This window comes from Vipera berus, assembly GCF_964194415.1.
Source record: "Vipera berus genome assembly, chromosome: 5".
NCBI classification, from domain to species: domain Eukaryota; kingdom Metazoa; phylum Chordata; class Lepidosauria; order Squamata; family Viperidae; genus Vipera; species Vipera berus.
The window spans coordinates 37511977-37532352 of NC_138207.1; the positions used below are offsets into that span (position 1 = coordinate 37511977).

The 20376-nt window shown below is 42.4% G+C and overlaps 1 protein-coding gene across 1 annotated transcript in view; it reads left to right on the forward strand.

Moving 5' to 3' along the window:
• Window positions 1-20376, forward strand: part of LOC308668985 (glypican-5-like) — a 388177-nt gene that overhangs the window by 186594 nt on the left and 181207 nt on the right. The window contains exon 7 of the mRNA XM_081329346.1: window positions 10941-11061. Coding sequence (XP_081185472.1) covers window positions 10941-11061 — 121 coding nt within the window. The remainder of the gene's footprint in view (window positions 1-10940; window positions 11062-20376) is intronic.

A 20376-nucleotide genomic window follows, 5' to 3' on the forward strand; every position in this document is an offset into this window, starting at 1 on the left:
ATATCTTCAGTGTAGAGCTTTCAGATATATTTTTTTAAAAACATGATATCTGTTCAGTCTAGTTTTGCAATGAATACACAATGCTAAATTTGTGTCATAAGTTACATCTATGACAGCAAACTCTGAAACCATAACCCCAGGAATATGAGTCTTCTGCAGAAGGAGGGCAATGATAATCAGCCATAAATCTTCACCAATATCAGCAAAAAGATTGAAAAATGTTGGCTTGATAAATTGACTTCCTAAATCATTCCTTTTTCAGATTTTTCATAGTATATGCGTTCATTTTATTTGACCTTCCTTTAAAAGGAAAGTGGTAGTGGTAAAACAGGCCACTTACAAAGCTGTGGAAAATAATGCCTTCTATAGAATCTGGTCTTTAAATGTTTCCTAAAGTTACTGTTGTATATCCTAGAGATGAAAAGATGCTACTGACTATCTTACATTTATTACATGCTAGGGGAAGAAATGAGCTTTGATAATTTCTTTGTTTGTATTCCAGAATTTATTAAATGTAGATATCTTAAAATTATGGAAAACATGTGTTAAAAAAAAATTAAAGCTGAAATTGTATATGGCATCATTCCTTTCAATCTGTGCCTTACAAGTGTACTGGTAGGTATCATTTTCAACATCTGTAGGGATGCTAGCTGGGTTTTATGGAGCTGTGGCCCATCTCATGAGGATTGTACTAGTAAAATTTATAGTATCCCAGATTTGATCAGATTTGATTTCTGATTTTAGATGGCCAAGTTTGTATTATTGTGGAAGTGCTGAAGTCACTGCTGATTTAGTCTATTATCTTAGCAGTTCATATGCCTGAGGTCCAGGGTCATTTTAAAATGACACAGGGTCATTTTAATCTTAATATTTTCTGTCCATTCCTAGGACATCATAGTTTGCTATTAATTCCAAGACTCAAATGATCAATTTGATTAGATTACTCAATTTTGAATATGATTTTTATCTGTTCAACTAACAATGACTTTGTACTTTAGAACAACTGTTATAGAAATGTGCTATCCAAAAACATAATATATAGTAGGAAGTAAGAATTTAAAATCATGTCATCCAAGAAAGCTCTCCACAACTGCAGAGAAAAAACCCTGTCTAATGAATCTTTAGGAAACACTGTGTAGTGTCTTCTAAATACTACTGAAATACTGTTGTGCTATTGTATATTTTCCTTTGTTGTCAAGAAAACATTCCGGGTGATCTGAGCCCTTTTGGACTGTACTATCTTTGGTACAGATTAGGTGGCACTGCCCCAGACAGACCTAGCTCACAATCTGGGTGTCCTTCCAGACTCATAACTCCTGCTTAAGGAAGAGAGCAGGAGGAGCTTTGCAAAACTTAGTAGTCTGGAAACCCTAAAAATCCAGTGCCACTCAGTCTTCCTGTGGTTCATTTGAAGCTTATTGTTTCCCATCCAAACCTTATAGCTTCCAAGCACCCGGACATGACATCCACAGCATTGCTTAATTTGCCATGGACAGGAAAATATGCTTGAGCATCATCAGCATATTGATGATACCACACCTCATGGCAATGGATGAATTCCCCCAATGGAGAGTGCATCAAACCCTTCAGCAACTCACATAGGTGATGACTAAGGAAGGGATCTCTCAGTATTGATCAACACAGACTAGTATTGACTAAGGAAGGAAGAGAATCAGTACAATGCAATGTCACCCTGAATCGGGAGCTTTGCTCACCCAGTTGCTCATGTGCTAATCATCTCCTGTAGACTATTGTAATGCACACTACATGAGTCTGCCTTTGAAGAGTGTGTGGAAGCTTCAACTAGTGCAAAATGAGAACACACACATTACATTTCTACATTTCTGAGTTGCATTGGTTGCCAGTTTGCTTCCAGGTCCAATTCAAAGTGCAATTTTCCCTCTTTAATGCCTACATTTACTTGGAAAGCATTCAATAGTTTAATCTTATTTTTACAGTTGCTGATAATTTGAGAGCTAGCTACATAGATAAAAGAAGTTATTTTTATTCCTGTATACAATAGCTCTAGAAAGTATTATATTCTATAAGTCTACATGCAAAAATGAGCATGAAGGTAATATTATGGAATTGATCTCATCACCTCCATCCAACCACTATTTTCTTGATGTTTCCTTTCCTTTTGATCCATATACTGTTCCTTCATATATATAAATGACCCAATTACTTCAACATATTTCCTTCATTTATATAGATAGGATACATTCTAGATAAATTTCATGAAACCAGATATCTATATAAAAATATTTGGAAACTTTCCTGTTTCTCTGCTGAAAAAACCCATCAGTCTGCTGCAGTGGGATTTTACTTCAGTTTTACTCTTTTCAAATACCACTAGTGTCTATCTGTCTAAGAATTTCAAATTGAATTTTTCAGGTTCCTTATTCTAAAGAAATAGAAATATTAGTATGTTGTAGCAGAAGCATCTTAAAGACTAAAGGCATTTCAGCATCTGTTTTCATAGATCAACGCTGCTCCAGTCAATAAAAAAGTTACTGATTATATTTGAACCTTTAAAAAAACAAACCCTTCATAATAGGGTGAGGGAAACTAAAATTAATTGGCCTTGCTCCTGTTTCTTTACTATGTGGCTAGATGTGCAACCTACAACCACTGGAGGCCAAAATAATACCATAACAATTACACATTGGCAGACTCAAACCAAACTATTCCTCCTTTAATGATGGGGGGTGAGGTGTTACCCCCCGTTGATAGGGCTCGCAACTTAGGCATCCTCCTGGACTCACGGCTCAATTTTGAAGATCATATATGAACCGTGACCAGGGGAGCTTTTGCCCAGGTTCGCCTGGTGCGCCAGTTGCGACCCTACCTGGACTGAGATGCCCTACGCACAGTCACTCATGCGCTCGTGACCTCCCGTTTAGACTACTGCAATGCTCTCTGCATGGGGCTGCCCTTGAGGACCATTCGGAGACTACAACTGGTGCAGAATGCGGCTGCACGAGTTGTAATGGGGGTCTCCCGATACTCCCATGTAACACCTCTACTCCGTGAGCTGCATTGGCTTGCAGTTGCTCTCCGGGTGAGATTCAAAGTGCTGGTGATGACCTATAAAGCCCTAAATGGCTTGGGTCCGGGATATTTGAGGGAACACATGCTGCCAGCATCAAGTTCCCTTCGTCCAGTGCGCTCGCAGAGGGAGGGTCTTCTCAGGGTGCCGCCGGTAAAAGATTGCCGGCGGATAACACCCAGGGAGAGGGCCTTTTCTGTGGGTGCGCCTGCCCTCTGGAACCAGCTGCCCGTGGAGCTCAGGACTGCCCCCGACCTACGCTCATTCCGCCAGGACCTGAAGACTTGGCTCTTTGAGCTCTCTGACCCAGGCTGAGAATTTTAACTGGGGTTTTATTTTCAGGGATAATTTAATCTTTTAATTCTCTTTTAACTTTGTATTTTATATTATTATGATTTTAAAATGCCCTGTAAACCGCCCTGAGTCCTTCGGGAAAGGGCGGTATATAAATCTTATAAAATCTAAAATCTAAATATATGGACTTTCCAACTCAGCATTTGAACTCTTCATAAAAGAGAATTGGGATATATTTAGAATATGGTTTCCCATTTTAATTGTTCCAGGAAATCAATGATATAAATGATTATTTATACTTATAAATTGTATACACACACACAATGCAGACACACATACGCATACACATTCTCTCTCTCTTTCCTCTGTTTCTCTCTCTCTCCCTCTCTCTCAGTATATGTATATACTATACATTCTGCAATGAATAAGACTATTATTTTCTCAGAAGTATTTTTGTTCAAACTATGCTTGCTACTTTAGCTTTTTGTTGTAAAGATAGCCAGGCTAGTACAAGTTTTTTTTTATAGCCTACTTGCTTTGCTTACGTTTACTATTTTCCCATGAGTACTTTAAAGCTACTATCTTAAAGACCTTAATTATACATATCTCAGGGTAACAGTCTTCAGATTACTGATTCCAGAGCAGTCTCTGCAGACAATGGCTGAACCTCCACGAAAAAAAGCTTGAAGGGATTTAAATATGGGAGTCTGCATATGTTGAGAAAAAGATGGACAGCCTTTTTCGTAGCTTTGAAAGAGCGCCCAGCATGAAGGAAACAATGCTTCTCTGTTGAACTTGTCTCAAACAACATTCTTTTGGTTCAGGATGAAATAGCAATTACACCCTTTAAAATACCTGCTAGAACATGTTGTGGACTATAGTGTTAAAATATTTTATTGGAGTATATTTTTATTAAGACTTTGAAACATATTTTATTTCAAGAATTTGTCTGCCTTTTTATTTTCTACTGTTTATAGGCCAGGGAAGTGAGATAAGTGAAATAAGGTCTTTGTAAGGAAGAAAGGAATTTCCTTATATGGAATATTGTTGAGATGGGAAATTGGTAACTGGACAAGGGAATGGTATTCTATAGGAGGGGCTAATTGTAAAATATATAAGCTGTGCTGGGTGGAAGGGATCTTTGCAGTCACCAACCTAACAACTTGTTTTATTGCGTTTGGGTGAAAAATAACAAACTTAATTCATGCAACTGCCTGGTTTCTTTTATTCTAGCTCAGAAACAAACTTAGTAAGGAATAAAAATTCTAACATATCTATGCTTTCCCCTGTAATTCAAATCAACATGTTAGGGATTATTCTTTTAAAAAAAAAGTCAGTAAAACTTAGAAAAACTAAGAAAAGCAATTGTGCCTCCCATCTTGATGAAGGTAAAAGTAGTGCGTTGTAGTGTGATGATTAATAAATGACTACTAAATCTACAACAAATAATATTTTAAATAATTGTACAGCATATAAAGAAACCTGATAACTTAATAATGAATTATTATAATACATAGATCAGTGGCAATTGATATGTGTGATTGTCTGTGAGTAAAATATTATAATTCGATATCTGGTTTTTATGAATGACTAGATTACTAAACAGAGTCTAGGGATATAATAATGAATTCTAAAAATGTCTGTTTAGAGAACAGCTCCTCTATTTAGCAATGAAAGCATAGCACCTTCAAATTATAAGTGTCCATGATGATTCTCTAATACTGCTTTCTTTTTAAGAACCCTAATCTTTAGTATCACAATCTATAATAATACCCAATAAGAACAATTGTGGAGAAAATTTTATCTTTCTCTTAAAAATCTTTTGAACATTCCACCAAATTTTGATCCAAAAAGCTTTAACATTTCTACAAGTCCACCATATATGATAATAGGTAGCATCCAAGCTACCACATCTCCAACATTTGGGCTGTAAATTAGGATACATTTGATGTTGAACTTGATAACAGCTGCAAGGTTATTGATAGGGCTATATTGGAAGAAGGATAGTTTGCCTACTATTGAAGAATGGACGCTTAAAGTGTCAAATTTAGCAGAAATGGCTAAGATTTCTGCTTACTTGAAGGATCATTCACAAGAAAGATACATTTCGGTTTGGAGAAGATGGATAGATTATATTCAGAATAAATATGGGACTAAAAAGTTTCATTTAGCTTACGAATAGATTTTATATTGTTATTTTTATTAGTAGTTTATTATAGTGAAATTTTTGATTAGTTTAATAATAAGGATGTTATTTGTTTATGTTATTGGTATGTATATTCTAACTTGGTTTGTATTTTTAGTTTAAAGGGAGTTAAAGCACATTAAGAACTTGGTTATTTACATAGTTGGTTAATGTTAGTTAGATTATGTTTATTTTATTTGTAACCCTGTATTCAACTCTGGGAAGCGAGAGAGGGGGAGGGGGGAGGGTGGGGTGGGGTGGGGTGGTTTTATATTGTAACTTTTATAAAAAATTTAATTAAAAAAAAGAACTCTAATCTTTAGTTTTGCTTTAGTTTTTTTACAGCGGACAAATTCAGTTGCAAATTCCTTTATATACCCGTATACACTTGAGTATAAGCCGACTCGATTATAAGCCGAGACCCCTAATTTTACCCCAAAAAACTGGAAAAAGTTGGTGACTCGAGTATAAGCCGAGGCTGGGAAATGCAGCAGCTCACGGTAAATTTCAAAAATAAAAATACAGGTAGATAACAATAAAATTGCTTTAATTGAGGCATGTGGAAAAGAGGGTCAACAAAAACAATATATTATCAGTATATTCAACAAAAACAATATATAACATTAAAGTATTAACAATAACTTTAAATGTACAAAAACCTTAACTCAATAAGCAACCAAGCTAAAACACAAGCATCAAAATCCTTCAAAACTGGATTCCTCCTCCTCATCTGTATCTGCAAACAGAGCTTCAGCTGTAGCTGGTGTGAGGTTATCATCATATACATTGTCACAGAGTTCGCTGTCATCACTATCACAGTTGTCCTCCTCATACAAAGAAGTGTCTTCACTGCCATCCATAGCATTACTTATGCCACATTTCCTGAAGGCGTGCTTCACCATGTCCTCTGGAATCTCTTCCCATGCATCACGAACCCACTTTGCTATCAGTTCTATGTCAGGCTTCATCATATTTCCACCTTTTGTTAGTCGGGCTTGACCAGATGACATCCATTCGCACCACATCTTTCGCACACGGTCTTTGAAAGGTTTATTTAAACACACATCTAAGGGCTGTAATACAGATGTAAGCCCACCTGGAATAACGGCTAAAGTAACTTGAGAAGACTTTGCCAATGTTTTTATGTCATCAGATGTGTGGGCTCTGAACATATCCCAAACTAGCAATGATGGTTTTTTCTTTAAGGCTGCTCCTGGTCGTCCATTCCAAACTTCTTCCAGCCACTTTTTTGTTCCATCTTCATCCATCCAGCCTTTAACATGTGGGCGCACTGTAATTCGTGGTGGGAATTTGACCTTTTTAGGCAAGGTCTTTCTTTTAAAAATAATGACAGGCCGCAGCTTAGTTCCATTAGCCAAACATGACAGAACAACTGTAAAATGGTTTTTCTCATTACCTGTGGTTCTGAGTAAAACAGTTTTGTCTCCCAAACTTGCCACGGTTCTGTTGCTTGGAAGATCAAAGGTCATAGGTGTTTCATCCATATTCCCAATATCTCCCAGGTCATAGTTATGGATCTTTCTTTGTTTTATGATGAATGAATGGAATGACATCACTTTTTCATCAAGGTCTTTTGGCAACTTCTGTGAAATCTTTGTTCTTTGCCGCAAACATAGGCCATACCTATTCATGAAGCCAGTACACCATCCTGCTGACGCAACAAAATTTTCAATGCCTGGTACTTTTAATTTGTCATCTTTAGCCATTTGAAGGGCACGTAAGCGAATTCCCATGCGTGTTACGCAGTAACCATTTTGACGACACTCCATAACCCATTTATGCAATTCAGTCTCTAGAGCCACATATGGAGTTGTTAAACCACGTCGAGCTTTTTTTGCCTTTGGAATCTTTTCCAACTCAGCTTTCATTTTCCGCCACTCCCTCACTTGTTTTTCATCAACACCAAATTCCCTACTTGCAATACTGTTATTGCTTTTTTCTGCTCTTGACACAACCTTTAGTTTGAAAGCAGCTTCGTATGACCTGCGTCTTTGTTTTGGTGCAGGAGTACTAGAAGTACTGGGCTCCATTTCTAACAGGAATGGGGAGGTCTGCTAGGGAGGCGGCAATCAAGCGTTGTTTCCCTCCTCGTGGGTGTGTGTGTGTGGGGGGAGGGGGCAGTCAAGCGTTGTTTCCCTCCTCAGTCAAGCTTGTTTCCCTCCTCGTGCGTGCGTGTGTGTGTGGGGGGGAGGGGCTTGTTTCCCTCCTCAGTCAAGCTTGTTTCCCTCCTCGTGCGTGCGTGTGTGTGTGTGGGGGAGGGGCTTGTTTCCCTCCTCAGTCAAGCTTGTTTCCCTCCTCGTGCGTGCGTGTGTGTGTGGGGGGGAGGGGCTTGTTTCCCTCCTCAGTCAAGCTTGTTTCCCTCCTCGTGCTTGCGTGTGTGTGTGTGGGGGGGGGCTTGTTTCCCTCCTCATTCAAGCTTGTTTCCCTCCTCGTGCGTGTGTGTGTGTGTGTATGTGTGTGTGTGTGTGTGTGTGTGTGTGTCAAGCGTTGTGTTGTTTCCACGTGGGCCCCGGGCTGCGTCCCCGGCGACTCCGCTCCCTCCCCTCACCTCCGGGCCGGGCTTCTCGCCGGCGGGCTGGCTGGCTGGTGCTGGTCCCCGGGCGAGGCAGCGAGCGAGCGGGCGAGCGGCAGCGGCATTTTCGGGGCGGCACGGGTGAGCGATGGGGGGGAAAGCGGCAGCGGCATTTTCGGGGCGGCACGGGTGAGCGATGGGGGGGGGAAAGCGGCAGCGGCGGAATTTTTGGGGGCAGCGGGCGAGTGATGGGGGGAAAGCGGCAGCGGCATTTTCGGGGCGGCACGGGTGAGCGATGGGGGGGAAAGCGGCAGCGGCATTTTCGGGGCGGCACGGGTGAGCGATGGGGGGGGAAGCGGCAGCGGCATTTTCAGGGCGGCACGGGTGAGCGATGGGAGGGGAAAGCGGCAGCGGCATTTTTGGGGCGGCACGGGTGAGCGATGGGGGGGGAAAGCGGCAGCGGCATTTTCGGGGTGGCACGGGTGAGCGATGGGGGGGAAAGCGGCAGCGGCGGCATTTTTGGGGGCAGCGGGTGAGCGATGGGGGGGGGGGGAAAGCGGCAGCGGCATTTTTGGGGCGGCACGGGTGAGAGATGGGGGGGAAAGCGGCAGCGGCGGCATTTTCGGGGGAAGCGGGTGAGCGATGGGGGGGGAAAGCGGCAGCGGCATTTTTGGGGCGGCACGGGTGAGCGATGGGGGGGAAAGCGGCAGCGGCATTTTCGGGGGCAGCGGGTGAGCGATGGGGGGGAAAGCGGCAGCGGCATTTTCGGGGCGGCACGGGTGAGCGATGGGGGGGAAAGCGGCAGCGGCATTTTCGGGGCGGCACGGGTGAGCGATGGGGGGGGAAAGCGGCAGCGGCGGCATTTTCGGGGGCAGCGGGCGAGCGATGGGGGGGAAAGCGGCAGCGGCATTTTCGGGGCGGCACGGGTGAGCGATGGGGGGGAAAGCGGCAGCGGCATTTTCGGGGGCAGCGGGCGAGCGATGGGGGGGAAAGCGGCAGCGGCATTTTCGGGGGCAGCGGGCGAGCGATGGGGGGGAAAGCGGCAGCGGCATTTTCGGGGCGGCACGGGTGAGCGATGGGGGGGGAAAGCGGCAGCGGCATTTTCGGGGGCAGCGGGCGAGCGATGGGGGGGGGAAAGCGGCAGCGGCATTTTCGGGGCGGCACGGGTGAGCGATGGGGGGGAAAAGCGGCAGCGGCATTTTCGGGGGCAGCGGGCGAGCGATGGGGGGGGGAAAGCGGCAGCGGCGGTTGTTGGGGGCGCAGCAGGCGAGGTAGCTTCTCTCAGCAGCCTGTTCCGAACGAAGGGACAGTTCGGTTTTTTTTGTTGACTGGAGTATAAGCCGAAGTGGAGTTTTTCAGCCCAAAAAGTGGGCTGAAAAATTCGGCTTATACTCAAGTATATACGGTAACTCTTTCCAAGTACTTTCTGTACTTGGTCTCTGAGTGGGACAGTACTCCAAAAAGCTGGAGGTGGGATTGAGAAAGAAACTAAATCTGATCTGACTGCATTTACCCTTAATTTAAATTTAGTTAAAATTATAGTTAATTGCTATATGTCAAGACTTTTACAATTTACTCTTTCTGTTACGTTAAAAATTGCAATTTGATTACATCTCTTGGAGTTCTTGATGAGTGGCATGGCAAGATTTTTCAATTTAAACCTAGGCAAGGAAGTAGTTTCCCACCATAAGAACTGAGTTCATAATGCTTTGGAGTATTTTACTTCCATATGTTAAATTTTTGAAATGTCTACAATATATCACTTCTTCTAGTTTAACTTTAGAGTGGGGAGATGGTATATTTTAGTAATAAAGCCAGCGGATTATAAGCAAAGTTTCCAGGTAAGGTTGACAAAATATATTGTGCAAAACTCTAGAGAGCTATTGCCAGTAATTGCCAACTATGCTGTAGATGGAAAAATGGACTGATACAGGTTAATGCAGGTTCTTTCCTAAAATCTGCCTGCTCTATCAATTAGATAGGGTAGGCACAGTCCAGATCCTTTCCCTTAAATGGTGCCAACTATTGAAATTTGGAAGATGCCTTCAAGTAAAGTCCTTTACAAAAAGCAAATTGAAATTAGAGAGGTTTAGACAAGGCATCCTGGGACAATAATATGTGCCTTCTTCATGGAATTTTCCTCTATGGTCTTAACATTTAAACAGTTGATTTCATTTGTGTTATTAAATCATTAATATACATTATCAGTAAATAAATAATAGATGAGTGGAAATTTACCATAACATAATTTAGAAAATCTCACAAGTTATTTTATAAAAACAATGCAGCAATTTAGACAGTTTATTTCTTTTCTATGATTTTCTCTGGAAAATAAAACTTATGAATAACTAAGGGCTATTTTAAAAAGTCCCAAATCAATCTCAGGTATTAATTGTTTTAGTTTCTACAAATTGGGTTCAGCCCAGTGGTGGGATTCAGCCAGTGTGCACCAGTTTGGCAGAATCAGTAGCTAATTTTTTTTTGCCCAGGCCCAGAATGGACTTCTGCAAGTGGCATCTACACAGAGAATCCCACTACTGCTTCAGCCAACTGGATAAAATTATGTTCTTTGGATTTATTTAAAATTCTTTAAATGTTAACAACAAAACAACTGTTTTATGAGTGCATAGCTCTAACAAAGATATCACCATCCTACCGATTTGGGTACTGGTAAAATTTATATGCTGGGATAAAGCATAATTTATTCAATGGCAGAAGAGCACTTAATCTTTCTCCCTTAGCTTGTTAAAGAAGCTCCTGTTTCACTGAAACAAAAATCCATCAAAAGACATTATTCATAGATGTCTGAGAATTCTGTTTTCCCATGGTTAAAGGTATTTCATTAATGCCAGTCTTTCCTTTCTTTTTTTCTGTTACAGTTATACAAGCAGAGTGGTTACAAATGGACTGAAAGCCCAAATGAATAATCCAGAGCTGATAGTCAGAGGGCTGGATCCACAGATAGGTCATTTAATTGACAAGTTGAAACATTTTAATCAGGTAAGTATTTATGTTTAGAGAATTGACAAGGCTTTGTAAAAGCTTTTCTCAACTGCCTTCGCTACTGACCCTCCTTGCCTTCCTCCTCATCCTTTCCACGCACATATACACTGGAGAGAAAACATCTCTCTCCATACTTTATGGAGAGATGAGCATTCTAGAATATGAAAAACAAACATCTTCATTGAGGACCATATATTATACTTGTGAAGGCTGGTCACATAACCCTTCACACAATTTTGAAGAATGCCTACATCAGTATTGTTAAGATAATACCAAGGATTTTGCCTCCGTATCATTTGAAGTATCACTGGTGACCTCTTTTAGTGGAGAAACACCAGAATATAGCTATATTTTGTATTCAGCCTAATAGGAAATCTTTCCCCGAACTGAACTGATCTAAAACACACATGTGAGATAATTAAGGTTATCCACATTGACTCTCAGCAATTTTTAAAAAAGGTAAATTTAATTCAGAGTATGTCTACTGAGCTGGGAAGATGACATGAAGTCGCAGTAAATTCCCATGATGGTCCAAGTGGTTGAATGTGCCTCAAATTCCAATATTTCTCTATTCATAATATAGAGAATTCTATAGAGTTAGACTCTGTTTACAATGTTTACGATGGCACAGTGCAATAAAATTTCAAAATATCCTCCACTAACCATATGGGGCACTATTAAAATAGCTTGTAAAGTTTTCCTGAAAGTATTTTTTTTCTGAAGAAAAGATGATCTGCCAGTAGGCATGTCAGAATCATCATGAACTTATGCTGTCAAGTTATTCACTTGAGCTATGAGAGCTGTGTGCAGCCATCTGCTGAGAACTTTGATCTGTCCCTTGATGCTGAATATATTAAAGTTTGTATTATTATTACATTGCACTAATGTGTAGACACTGTCAGTCCAAATTAGCTAGAACAACTTACCATATTTAACAGAAATTGCTTTTCATTAATGTAAGCATATTTTCTTGTCCAACTTGAGAAGTGTTGTTATGGGTTGGTAATTATTGGATAGCATCTCTCCCCAGTTGTTCTCTCTTAGAAGGTAGGCAATTTTTGACAGTTGTTACTGGTGGTAATGTTGTTTGTGCTGATTCATGTAAAAGAAATAGAAACAGTGTGTCTCTTATAACTCATTGCTTTTGCTTTTTATTCTGGGACTGGTTAGAAGTCCTTTATACTGACAAAAACAAATCTCCAATCTGATGCCACCTTGTAAATGTTGTTTATATTTTTTAATCAAAAGCAATGTGTGATATGGCAAGAAGCCCTGCCATACAAAGGGAGAAAGTCACCCTTACCATCAGAAGGGATGAGATATACTCATAAATGATAGATGATGAAAAATGAGGTTTTGAAGAAATACCTAGGGACCAAACAATCTTCCTGCACTTCATAAATTAGAATGTTACTTTCTACAACAATGGAAAGAATATCCCACAATCATTGTTAACAAAGTTTTCTTATTCAATTTTATACATGGAATGGGAGACGATATTCTCTTATTCTTTAGCTTAGACAACAAAATGTCTTGGACTAGTGTTGCAGGAAGAAAACATTAAGTATTCCATTAGGCTCAGCCTGCTGGGTGACATCTATAGCTTTTTAGATCCTGGCCTTCAGCACTAGAACATAACCTGTACTTGAAAAGTAGTAATTCCATAAATGGTATAACATTACATTCCATCTTCAATTACTCCTCCATCAAGTAAAGGTTTATTCTGTGACTTTGTATTGACCTTTAAGAGAAAACATTCTTTAAGTGATTTTTCCCCCCTAACAAATACAAGCTCTGTAAAATGTGCTTGATTGCATGAATTAAAGAAAATACTGATTATTGCCTTAAGAATCTTTATTGTTAAGCATTACTAATTACCTCTGTCATAATTTTAGTGAGCTTTTATCACAGATAAAATAATCAAAGAATATTTTATTTTTTATAATACGTTTATGTATAGATTTGTTTATCTTGGAGTTTGTTGTATAGGTAGACTAGCAGGGGAGTGGTTTTCCACCGGCGGGAAATCCACGAGCCTGGGTTGGGTGTTGTTCTTTTGGCGGGAGATTCCCGGCCGGGGGTTGGCTAGCGTCCAGCGGCTGCTGGACATATATTGAGCCACCCAGGCGGGGATCCGCAGTTGACCACACATGTATCGAATAAACGCTACTGTTGCCAAGCCTCGCTGTGTGTGTGTGCGTCGATCCGGACACAACAAGTGGCGACGAAGGTGGGATCACCAACGGAACAGCAAAAGAGGCGGCGGAAGCTAGCAACGCGCGGAGCGGGAAATTCGAATCACCGTCAACCGAAGTAGCCGATCACCGCGAACGAAAAGAAGGAACATGGCACAAGTCGGATCTCTGAAGGAATTCGACCCGAACTACCCCGAAGACTGGGAAGAGTACGTCGGCCAGGTCAAGGGATTCTTGCTCGTAAACGGCATAACCGACGACCGGAAAAAAGCAGCGGCACTCCTCACCATCAGCGGCACACCAGTCTACCGGGTCGCCGTAGGACTTTGCCAACCGTTGCCAGTGTCTAGCGTATCGTACGCTGATCTGCTGGCTAAGTTAAAGGTTCACTTCACCCCCAAGAGATCGGAGCTATACTGGAGGCGAATATTCGAGAAACGGAACCAGAAGCCGGGCGAGACGATAACACAATTTGTGGCTGCAGTCAGAGATACTGCCCTGCAATGCAAGTATGACAATCTAGAGATCAGAATCCGCGACAGGGTGGTCTTGGGCTTGCGAGACGAACAGTTACAAAATAGGATAATCGCGAAGCCCACAGGCAATCTGCAAGAAGTCCTGGATGAACTCCTCACTTATGAATTGACCGGAAGACGAGACCCCCCCACACAATAGCATGGGCGCCGCAGCAGAAATCAATCTAAAAAGCCATGTGGACGGTGGGGAGGTGGATTACCAGTGGGAAGCCGACATCGACGAAATCGCCCGGAGGTTCGGGAAGATGTCGGCAAGGACCACCCGCTCAGACGGCATAGACCGCACCAAAAGACAACAACCTCTGCCACAACAAAGATTCCAGAGGGACAATCAAAGCCGACAGCGAGACCCCGAAGCTAGATGCGGCAGCTGCGGAGGCAGCCACCCCCGAGCAACCTGCAGATTCCGCAACGCTAAATGCAGAAACTGCGGGAAAACAGGCCACATTCAGGCAATCTGCCGCGGCAGACCCCGCGACAACCAGCTGCACGACATCGACGCGTGGGCCGCAGGTAAGGTAACCCCCAGACATAGTGGCAGAGAGACCCCCAGGCCTTCGGCACGTTCCTCCAACCGCGGGGAGGGGGAGGGGGTCAACCACATACTGAACCATAGGATCAACCACATACTGAGCCCCAAATTAAAAATAGAAGTCCAGCTGCAAGGGATTCCCTGCAAGATGGAAGTAGACTCGGGGGCCTCAGTATCGATTATTTCTGGCAGTACCTTGAAACATATTGAAGGCAGGAGCGGTCAAAGAATTCCCCTAAAACCAACCCGAATCCAATTAGCCGACTTCCAAAGATCACCCATAAACATAAAAGGGAAGGCCACGGTCCTCGTTAGCTATAAGGGATTTAAGGGCCCCTTAGATCTCCTGGTCACCGAAGGCCAGAGAACCAGCCTAGTAGGCCTCAATTGGTTCAAGGCCCTTGGTATTTGGGTGGGGGGAATTAACGCAGTACACCGCCGGACCCTCAAATCCGTCTGCGATAATTTCGCAGACGTATTTGATGGGTCGTTAGGGAAATACAAGGGCCCCCCCATTAACTTTAACTTGGATCCAGCGGTCAAACCCATAAGGCTTAAGGCCCGGAGGGTGCCATTCGCCTTGAAGCAAAAAATCGAGGCCGAGCTAGATAAGCTAGTAGGCCAGGGCGTGCTGGAACCTGTAGAAGGAGGCCCCTGGGAGACACCAATCGTCACTCCCCTCAAACCGAATGGGGATGTGAGGATTTGTGCCGATTATAAAGCCACCCTTAATTTAGCAATGAAAAAACATGCTTACCCGGTCCCCACGGTGAAGCAGGTCCTCGCGATGATCCAGGACGGCGCCATCTTTGCCAAGCTCAACTTGGCGCAGGCGTATTTGCAACTTACTGTTTCTAAGGAGGCTGCCGAGGCTCAAACGATAGTCACCCACAAGGGGGCGTTCCGAGTGCACAGGTTGCAATTTGGAATAGCTGCAGCTCCAGGCATCTTCCAAGAAGTGATGGAGAGGACCTTAAAGGGCATACCTGGTGTATGCCCTTACTTCGATGATGTCCTGATTGCTGGGAAAACTGAAGACATCCTAGCAGAGAGGCTAGAAAAGGTACTGGGAAAATTTAGAGATGCTGGGCTCAGGTTAAAAAGGGAAAAATGTTTTATAGGTGTAAAATCCACTGAATTTTTAGGGTACAGAATTGACGCGCAGGGAATACATCCCACAGAGGGGAAAATAAAAGCAATCAAATTAGCCCCTGAACCCAAAAACAAGGCAGAACTCCAAGCATTCTTAGGCCTCATAAATTTCTATCACTCATTCTTGCCACATAAAGCAGCTATAGCTGAACCCCTACACAGGCTGTTGGACAAGAAGACCCCGTGGCAGTGGCAAGAAAAACACAAACAGAGTTTCCAAACACTGAAGGACATATTGTCCAGCAGATCCACTGTCACGCACTTCATTGAGGACAAACCAATCTTTCTGGCCTGCGATGCATCACCTTATGGGGTGGGAGCAGTAATAAGCCACATGGATGACCAGGGCCAACAGAGACCAATCGCATACTATTCCAGAACCCTAACCAAAGCTGAACGGAATTATGCGCAAATTGACCGGGAAGCACTAGCCATAGTAGCTGGTGTAAAAAAGTTCCACGATTACCTTTACGGCAGGGACTTCACGATATTTACAGCCCATAAACCCCTGTTAGGCCTGTTCACCACTGACAGACAGACACCCCAAATCATGTCCCCTAGGATGCTCAGATGGTCCATCTTTCTAGCAGCTTACACATTCACCATCAAACACAGGCCAGGGAAGGAGATGGGTCACGCTGATGCTCTTAGCAGACTACCGCTATTCAATACAGGGCCAGACCCAGCACCAGCAGGGCAAATCCTATCACTACAAGAACTGCCTGAATGCCCATTGACAGCCAGGGACATCGCCAACGCCACCAGCAAGGACCACATACTCAGCAGGATAGCTGTATGGGTCCAAGGGGGGTGGCCCAACGAGAACCCAGACCCCAAATTCACACCGTACTTCAGGAGGAAGGACGAAATGTCGTCACACCACGGGTGCTTATTGTGGGGGAATTGAGTAGTCATACCAGAGGGACAAAGGAAGGCAGTCATCGGGGAACTGCATGAGGGGCACCCAGGGATCTTGCGCATGAAGGCCCTAGCCAGAAGTCATTTATGGTGGCCTGGGCTGGACAAGGCCATTGAGGAAAGAGTAGCAGGGTGCTACCAGTGTCAGAGATCTAGGCCTGAACAAACACATAATCCAGTACACAAGTGGGAGGTGGCTCGCAAACCATGGTCTCGCATACATATAGATTTTGCGGGACCATTCCAAGGCCAGACATTCTTGGTAGTGGTAGATAGTTACTCCCGGTGGTTGGAGGTCGTGCCTGTAAAGTCCATGACATCCGCCAAAACCATACTGGACTTGCGGGGACTCTTTGCCACCCACGGGTTACCCGACATACTGGTCTCTGACAATGGGCCCCAATTCACATCTAATGAATTTCAGGATTTCCTCAAGGCCAACTGGATTAGGCACGCGACGTCGGCACCCTTCCACCCCTCCTCCAACGGATTGGCTGAGAGGAACGTCAGGACTACCAAGGAAGCACTGAAAAGGATCATCCAGGGGGATTGGCACCAGAGACTGGCCCAGTTCTTGTTGGCTCAACACACCACACCCTGCACGGCTACGGGGAAAAGCCCAGCAGAAATGAGGTGGGGCAGAAGGTTGACAACTAAATTAGACAGACTCCACCCAGACAGGATACCCGTGGAACCCGAACAGGACTGCACAACCAGGTCTCTGAACATCGGGGACTTAGTGTGGGCCAGGAACTATGGGCAAGGGGATAAGTGGACACAAGGGGTAGTCATTGACAAAACGGGGCCTCTATCCTACATCATAGAGGGGGAAGGGGAACGGCTGATCAGGAGGCACATTGATCAACTGAGGAAAAGGTCTCCTGAGTTCTCGCAGGGGGCGAATGGTGGGGACGGCCTAACACACGACAACAATGATAGACTGGACTGGGGGGTCATTGCACCATCAGGCAGGGGGCCAGAAACACAACCCAGAGAGGTGGAACCACCTCCACCGGGGAACACGGCCCCACAGTCAACAGCACTCATAGCAACACAACAACCCACAGGTTCTACACCAACAGCGACACCCCGACAGACAGCAAGGCCTGACGGGGAAACCAACAACCGAGCTGACAGTTCAATGGGGAGATACCCTGCCAGGGTCCACAAGCCACCAACATATTTAAAGGACTATGTCACATAATAACTCTCATCTGGGGGGGAAGGGGTGTTGTATAGGTAGACTAGCAGGGGAGTGGTTTTCCACCGGCGGGAAATCCACGAGCCTGGGTTGGGTGTTGTTCTTTTGGCGGGAGATTCCCAGCCGGGGGTTGGCTAGCGTCCAGCGGCTGCTGGACATATATTGAGCCACCCAGGCGGGGATCCGCAGTTGACCACACGTGTATCGAATAAATGCTACTGTTGCCAAGCCTCGCTGTGTGTGTGTGCGTCGATCCGGACACAACAGAGTTGGCTTAATTAATGAATAAAAGCTGACACTCAAAAGATGAGTAAGTCTGCAATTCTATATGCATGTTTGTTAAATTTAATTGGGCTCATTACTGAATAGATACATTCAGGATTGCAGTACAAATCATAATATTGCAGTATTATCTTACATATTCTGAATACCTCTTGTATGTATATCCCCTTTAAATATAATAGTCTATGAAAAAATATCTTGAATATGCTTCCTTTTCTTCTTTTAAAATCTTGATCATGGCAGCAATTTACAAATTAGAAACTTTCTACTTTAGAGGAAAAATCCTGTCATCTACTTATTAGATCTTTTGAAGTAAGTCATACTCACTTTCTGGAACAATACAGGAAGTGTTGCAAGGGAGAATTGGAGAGAGGGTGCTTCCCTTGCAGCTCCATAAGTAGAAATTTGGCCAAAAAAACCCTGCATAGACATATCCAGTAAATCACTTGGAGTTGAAATCAAAGCATGTTCTACCATTTAATAAGTAAAAGTAAAGGAGTCCCTGCAGATTTTATACCGCTAGTCATTGCTGACTATAGGGGGCAGTGCTCATCTCTGTTTCAAGGCCATTGAGCCAGCTCTGTCTGAAGACATTGCCATCGTCATGTGGCCAGCATGAAATGGTACATATTTATCTACTCACATTTGCATGCTTTCAAACTGCTAGGTTGGCAGGATCTGAGGTGAGGTTGGAAGCTCAACCCATCATGTAGCGCTCAGGTCTTGAACCTGAGCTGCCATCTTTCCAGACAATAAGCCCAGCTTTTTAACTGCTGAGCTACAACATTGCCACCTACCTTTTAATATATGTAGTTAATATATTTTATTATATCTGCTAAAATAATTTTCATTATTTCCATGATGACAATAAGTTTAAATTATTTAAAATTGTGCAGTCTTTACATGAAAACTAAAAGGTGTGAACTTCCCAGCTCCACATACTTATGAATTTTGTGTTGAGCCATGTTGTGCTCAATTAATGAATTGTTTGATGATAAATATACAATTCAATTGTATCATCATATCAAAAAATACTAAACATAATCCTGAGTATGCTTACTTAAACAGTAGTATACCCGATAAATATGTAGTCTTGTTTGTCCTGCTTTAAAACACAGTTCTATTCTACATCATCAGAACATCCCAGGTGAATTTAGCTAAGGAAAAGAAATCTACAAACACCATTTTAGCATCCTATTCCTAAGTCTAAAAATTAGAAAAATTAGGTTTAGCTAGGAAAATGTGTTAATGCTGCTTAGATCCTCAAATCGACCTCAGCTCTAAAAGTAACTTGCAAAGCCACCAACATTTCAAAGTATTGTGAAGGAATGTCAAAATGTTCAACATGTGTGTCTTACGTGTGAGATTTCATAGACTTGGGCAGAAGATTGCACAGTTGTATCTGATTCAGAAAAGTGTTTATTCCTATCCCCCTGTCATTTTAGTACTATTGAAACAGTTTGTAGTTTTAACTTTTATTATATTGGTCCTTGTTCTTAAGCTGAGAATTGGGTAGGTTGCATTAAAATGTAACTGAGTAGTTTCCTCTCATCCCTATTTTTTTGCTTTTCATTTTTATGTAATGTAATACAGACACTGCCTTACAGTATATGAAAAATGATAAAATCATATTATTTTTCCATTGAACCCTGGTTTGTCCTTTCTGATAACTGGTTTCTTGGAAATTCAGGTAGAGAGATACCATGAACTAGAGATGGCAGAATGGCAAATAATTGTTCTCTACCACTGCCTAGCCTTTATTTTTTGAGATTTAACTAGATATAGCACCTGTGACGTAGCTTGTTCATAGATAGATTTAAATATATATATTCCAGAAGCAATGATTCAGTTGTTTGGGAAATTTTAGATGAAGAGACATACTCAAAGCCCCCAAATTTGCCTGAAGTCAAGTAAAAAAAATGTTTTTCTGTATAAGTAATATTTCTGGAATCTTTGCAATTTCTTAATTTAATATCTGGTATGAAAAGTATTTACCGCCTTCTACTGCTGTCAGTGGGTTTTTGATGTAATTCAAACTACAGATTTTCTGTTTGTTTTGCAAAAAAAATAGAAACTTTAGCTATAATTAAACTAAAGATTATTAACAAGCTTCAGTTAAAAGCAGAAGATTGTACCCGATACAGATTCTGTAAAATGTCTTATTTAAGCACAAATACATTTTAAGACAAAAAAGAGAATTTTTTAATATAAATTCTTCCTATCGTTATGTGTTAGCAAATATATAGCCCTTAGAAATTACTTATTATTTTTTCCCCAATTTTGTTTATTTGTGTATGAAGCAACCATTAAGTCAATAGCGGTTTACATCACATTGCGAGGAGGAAATAAGGTTTTCCCGTTACATATAAGAAAGCAACCACAAAGAAAGGAAAAATCATTGCATATAACAAGTAATAAAATTCAATTAATAGCTCTTTTTGACATCCAATTGTACCATTGACTCCAAGACAAATAGTAATCTGTGTCCCCTCGTAG